Source organism: Aquarana catesbeiana, linkage group LG03, assembly GCF_042186555.1.
Source record: "Aquarana catesbeiana isolate 2022-GZ linkage group LG03, ASM4218655v1, whole genome shotgun sequence".
In the NCBI taxonomy this organism is placed as follows: domain Eukaryota; kingdom Metazoa; phylum Chordata; class Amphibia; order Anura; family Ranidae; genus Aquarana; species Aquarana catesbeiana.
This window is the reverse complement of record NC_133326.1, coordinates 699,021,158-699,026,885: the sequence shown is the minus strand read 5'-3', so window position 1 is coordinate 699,026,885 and position 5,728 is coordinate 699,021,158. Positions and strand designations below refer to the sequence as shown.

General features: G+C 37.3%; 1 protein-coding gene across 1 annotated transcript; it reads right to left on the bottom strand.

The window, feature by feature from the left end:
- Positions 1 to 2,118: 2,118 nt before the first annotated feature.
- LOC141134312 (olfactory receptor 5B21-like) lies at positions 2,119 to 3,060 on the bottom strand. The gene has a single exon (XM_073623887.1). The coding sequence runs from the start codon at positions 3,058 to 3,060 to the stop codon at positions 2,119 to 2,121; it is 942 nt and encodes a 313-aa protein (XP_073479988.1).
- Between the last annotated feature and the right edge of the window lie 2,668 nt (positions 3,061 to 5,728).

Here is a 5,728-nt window from a genome sequence, read left to right as displayed (position 1 = left end):
ATCACTCATCTGGTCCAGGTTCTGAAAAGATCCTGACCATATGGTTAGGATCTGCTGAGAGTCTGAGCCAGCCCATCCCACTCCCTCCACAGCCCAGTGCTCCAGTGAGTGCTGAAGGGGCAGAGCAAAGGACCGATGAATGACAGCCATGGCTCTCTGCTCACAGCGGAGGAGGAGAACTGAGTGATCAGCGGTGTTTGTTCGCTCAGTTCTCACTGCAGAGTTGGCAGAGGATAGACGCAGCATCAGATTGATACTGCATCTACCTAGGTCAGTATACATTTTTTTTCTTCAAAAAGTCCATACTTCTCTTTTAATGTAACTGCCATTGCCAAAGGGTCCCACCCTTCTCTCTTAACATACCTGGTACAATTTTTAAAAGAAGTGTCCCAGGCTGTTTGTTTGGCCCCATCAACATTTCTGCACACTTTTTTTGAGCCCGTGCCGGGTTTCAATTGACTTTAATGGGACTTCTGATTTATAAATTCCAAGTTTCAAATTTTACTGAATCAATATAAAAGTCCAGCAGAACTCTAAATGATCAGACATTTCAAGTACACGTATTTCTATTAATATATAGTACATTTTGTCTTTGGGATCTTCATGGTGGCTTCTTTTGGCACAAAAAAGGTTGGTATTTGGTACAATGAGAAGCAGGTGAGGTGTTTATAGAGACAAGAGGTTATGTTTACATTAGGTAGGAAAGAGTGAGTTGGGTGGTGCAAGAGAAGGGGTTAATGAATTGCATAGCTATAGTTCTCTTCCAAAATTTAACAAGCTATAAAAAACAAAAAAGGAGCAAAATAAAACAAGGGCAATCTTATCCTCATTCCTTCTTTGCAGCTTGTAACTGGAATTTGCTATTAAATATTATTTCAAAATATAAAAAGGCGCCAACCCTGTGTATATACATGTAACAGCTGCCCCTTTAAGTGTGAATTACACTAATAAATCAAGCAAAAAATGTCGCTAATTAAACTACATACATCCTAAAATGAACATATGCTAGATAATAAAGATTACACTCACTGTAATAATCACTATTGTGCAATACCAGAAAAAAAACGCACAACAAAATGCACCAAAAAAAAGTTGCATAAAAAAAATCACACAGAAAATTCCACACAAATGCTGTAGAAAATTTGTTAATACCGGTATTATATCAGTGCATATACATTCAAAGATAAAATAATTTGATAATCTCTATTGTGCAATTTCAAAAAGCGCACAAAAAATTGAAAAAAAAATTAAAGAAATTGCACAAAAAAGTCACACCAAAAAATGTTCACAAAAATTCTGTGAAAAAATCCTATTAATATTACCAGTGTTCTATCAGTGATAACGTAATGCATATACATATCAAAAAAAGATGAAAAGTGCTGTCAAAGAATGCAGATTAAAGTCCTTATTCAACTGTGACCATTTGGTAGTCCTTGCACTTTAATTAAATGATTCCAATCCACCGTGCATCTTTATATGATTCCAAGAAAAAACGTACTCCACCACCAGTGATGCAAATGCTCAATTACCAGAGCCAAAAGGCCCGCCGGACCACACACGTGTGTAATGATATTATTACAATCTCCCAGCATGGGGTTTCAAGTGTTCTCCTTTTCCAGCTCACAGACGCTTCTTCCTCTCAGCAGGATATACACCAATCACCCAGAAAGAAGATAAACACGGTGATCGTGCAACGCAGTTTTATTAAAAACGTTTCCCTTTTATAAACAATCCCCAAATATATGCGCTTACATGTCAAGGTGTCCAGACCGGCACCAGTTCGACCAGCATAAACGTTTTAAATCAAAGGATAATATTCAGCACACTGCTGTTGAAATGGTACAGACAAAGGCGCCGTCTGTCTCACCAGATTCTGGCGTGCGTCTCACTGCTCAAACGGACGTGACGTCACATGCGGTCCATGGGAATAGTGACAGCAATCCGACCTTGACTAGATAGAAGTCAGATTGCTGTTGCTATTCCCGTGGACCGTATATGACGTCATGTCCGTTTGAGCAGTGAGACGCACCCGGAATCTGGTGAGACAGACGGCGCCTTTGTCTGTACCCTTTCAATGGCAGTGTGCTGGATATTATCCTTTGTGGGTATATTTTAACCTTAAACATTTATAAAATTTGAAATACTATGCATTGCTTGCATGATGGCCTTTTTCACCTCTTTGTTCCTCAAGCTGTAAATTAGAGGGTTCAACATCTGGGTCATTACTGAGTAAAAGACAGAAGCCACTTTGTTTTTATTGTCCCAGGCACTGGAAGGCGAGTTCAAATAAGTAATAAAAACTGAAACAAAGAAGACGCAGGCACACAAGAGATGGGAAGAGCAAGTGCTGAACGCTTTCTTTCGTCCCTCAGAAGATTTTATACGTAATATGGTGGTAAAGATAAAAACATAAGAGACCAGGATTGTTGACAGTGAATAAAAACAATAACAACCAACAATGACAATAGTTAACATGCTGCAAAGAAGTGTTTTGGAGCAAGACAACCGGAGTATGGGAGGGACGTCACAGTAGAAATGGTCTATAAGATTCGAACAGTAATGGAGATTGAATAAGCAGATGGTTTGTACAACTGACTGGAGGAAGCCCATGAAGAAGGAGAAACCAACAAGAGACAAACATTTGCTTTTGGTCATGATGGAAACATAGTGAAGAGGGTGGCAGATAGCAGTGTAGCGGTCATATGACATACTAGAGAGTAGGATAACCTCCGTTCCTGCTAGGCCAGCAAAAAACAAAAATTGTATGGCACAACCATTAAACGATATGGTCTTCCTGAGGGATGGAAGGTCAGACAACAATTTAGGAGTGATAGCTGTAGAGTAGAAAAGGTCAACTGCTGAGAGGCTACTCAAGAAGTAATACATTGGAGTGTGAAGGTTGGAGGCAACAAGGACAAGACTAATTATGCCAATGTTTCCAATTATGGTCACAAGGTACACCATCAAGAAAAAAGCGAAGAGGAACGGGATTAATTTATCACTATTGGTTAGCCCAGAAAATACAAACACTGTCACCTGCGTGATGTTTTCCATAGCCATTGAGCTCAGTCTAGATAAGAAATGGACCTACATTTTGAAAATATGAGCATGGATTTTTTAAAGGAATCTTATGTCGAGAGAAATATGTAGACTGTTATAGCTGAACTCCTTCTACAAAAAAAAAAAACACCTAATCATCTTAACTCTAGCTTCATTAACTTTTAGGTCAGCAACAAAGGACAAGCATGCCGCTAGCGAAGTTAGAAAGAGTTCAACATAAAGTATATGTTCCACGCCAGGAAGTATTGAAGACATTGAATCCTCATGATAACCAGGCCACTATCATTTTCAGAAGAGAAGGAGAATAATGTTAGCCATGTTATTTCTTTCAGTAAGGGCTCTTTCACACCAGTGGCAGTGCCTACTGCTTTCTGAAAAGCTAAGCTAGATTTCTATTCAGTTGGGTGGTATTGCAATGGCCGACAGTCATTTAGGAGGTGATCCTGGCACCTCTTGAATGTCTGTCTTTTTTATTCTCAAGAGGAATCTTGTATTAAAAAATTGCACAAGACCGCGAACCATGCTTTTTGGCTCCTGGTTGCAGTGAGCTCCCATTGACTTCCCATTGATCTCATTGACTATCAAACTCTGGAGGCCAATGTAAAATTACCGTGGGTGTGAAGCAAAGCATCATGGCCATGGCATGTCTACTGCCCCGTTCAGTTATAATGTTAGAATTTAGGTGGACGAGCCTGGGAGTGCTAAGACCTCTGCTCAGACACCTGTTTTTATTGCCTCCTGGCCACCCGTGTGAAACAGCCCTGTATATCGCCATTACTACAGTTTTTTTTAGAAGAAAAATTGGAAGTTTAGTGACTTCAGTACAATTTGAAACAATTAGGGGTATATTTATAAAGCAGCGAATTTGACATTCACCAAATATTCATTGCTGGTGTATCTTTCTGGTGTATATGTTTTATATTTTAATACTTGGTAAATGTCACACTCCATGCTTTATAACTGTACCCCTTAATTTCACTTATTGAGCTTCTTAGGCAAAATGTACTTGTTTTATTCTTTTTTAATTTAGAAGGAGTTTTTTGCATTTTGGGTAGTTTAGTGTATTTCATTTTCTGTTCTAACGTTTCTTTGCTGTCCGTTTTTTTTCTTTTTGTTAAGAGCTTTAAATTTTGATGCTTGGTAAATGTCACATTCCATGCTTTTAAACCTGCCCCTTTATGTCACTTATTGAGGTACTTATGCAAAATATACTTTTTTTTTATTTAGAAGGGTTTTTTCCATTTTGGGTAATTTAGCTTATTTATTTTTCTGTTGTTACATTTTTGCATTCCATTTTTTTTACTCTCAGTTTTTTCTTTTTGTTAAAAACTTTACATTTCAGTGCTTGGTAAATGTCATAGTCCATGCTTTATATATTTTGCCACTTAATTTCACTTTTTATTTAGTTTTTTTTTTGCATTTTGGGTAGTTTAGTTTATTTAGTTTTATGATCTTCTTTTTTTTTATTTCATTTTTTTCATTGTCGGTTTTTCTTTTTGTCAAAGGATAAAAAATAATGAGGCTAATGAGGGGCGCTTTTTGGCACAAGCACAGTCCAGGATACTTTGAAGTAGCCTCCATAACCCTCAGGAGCCATTTAAAAACCCAGTGGATCCTTAAAAACATCACAAATCTACCTAATTTGATCTTCCCCATTAACTTTTTGTTGTATTTTGCCCAATTGATGAAATTTTGGTGAAATGTTCTAATTTTCAAGGAAGCAAAATCTGTCAATTTCGCTAAACCTTACTGACCAGTGAAAGTAAACAAATTCGAAGAATGTCAAGGTTTCTGGATCAGTCTACTTTTTATATACATGTTTAAAAATATCCTCACATTGAAGTTTTCAGAACTTGCATTTTCAATTTGTTAATATATCCCAGGTCTTAATGGTACCTATATGTTTTAATACACAATTAACCCTTTACCGTTTGATGAATGAGAATAGAGCGACATAGTGTAAGATCACAAATGTTTTCCCATACCCTGTCTGCAAATCTGTAAGTGCCTTATTGTACAGCAATTTGAATATGTCAATCTTTCTATTCTCTGTATATTGCTGTGATTCAATAAAAATTATTTGAATTAAAAATATCCTCACATTGTTACTTTTTTTTTTGTAAATTCTATTTATTCAATTTAAAATTTAGGGTATACAAAACAAAGCCTATCGGGCATATCCAGGCTTAGGAACACAGAACAAAAAAAAGAGGAAGAAAAAAATAAAAATAAAATAAAGGCACACAAAACATAAGAAGTTGGCAACCAAAGTCCTTACTTTTCATTTCCTTACTTTCATTTCTGCTAGTAGGCACTAAGTGGGATTCAGGAGAACAGGTGAAACAATGGCAAAACTGACCTCCTTAGGCTTTCAAGTGATGTTCCATCCACCCTATTCACCCAACCTAGCTCCTTCTGACTATCAGTTGTTCCCCAATCTCAAAAAACACCTAAAGTGACAACGATTTGGGAGTGTTCCAGAGGCAACTAATGCTGCAAATGAGTGGCTACATCAGCAGTCGGAAGAATTTTATTTGCAGGAACTTAAGAAGCTACAGGACAGATGTCGCAAGTGCATTGATTTCATGAGGGAATATTTAGAATAGTGTGGCAGTTACAGATTCCTAGCTCAATTTTTTTCTGGGTAAAGCTCAATACTTATCAGCAC

Bases quoted from the DNA above. Each gene is read 5' to 3' on its own strand.
- LOC141134312 (XM_073623887.1), bottom strand. From the start codon at position 3,060: ATGGCTATGGAAAACATCACGCAGGTGACAGTGTTTGTATTTTCTGGG.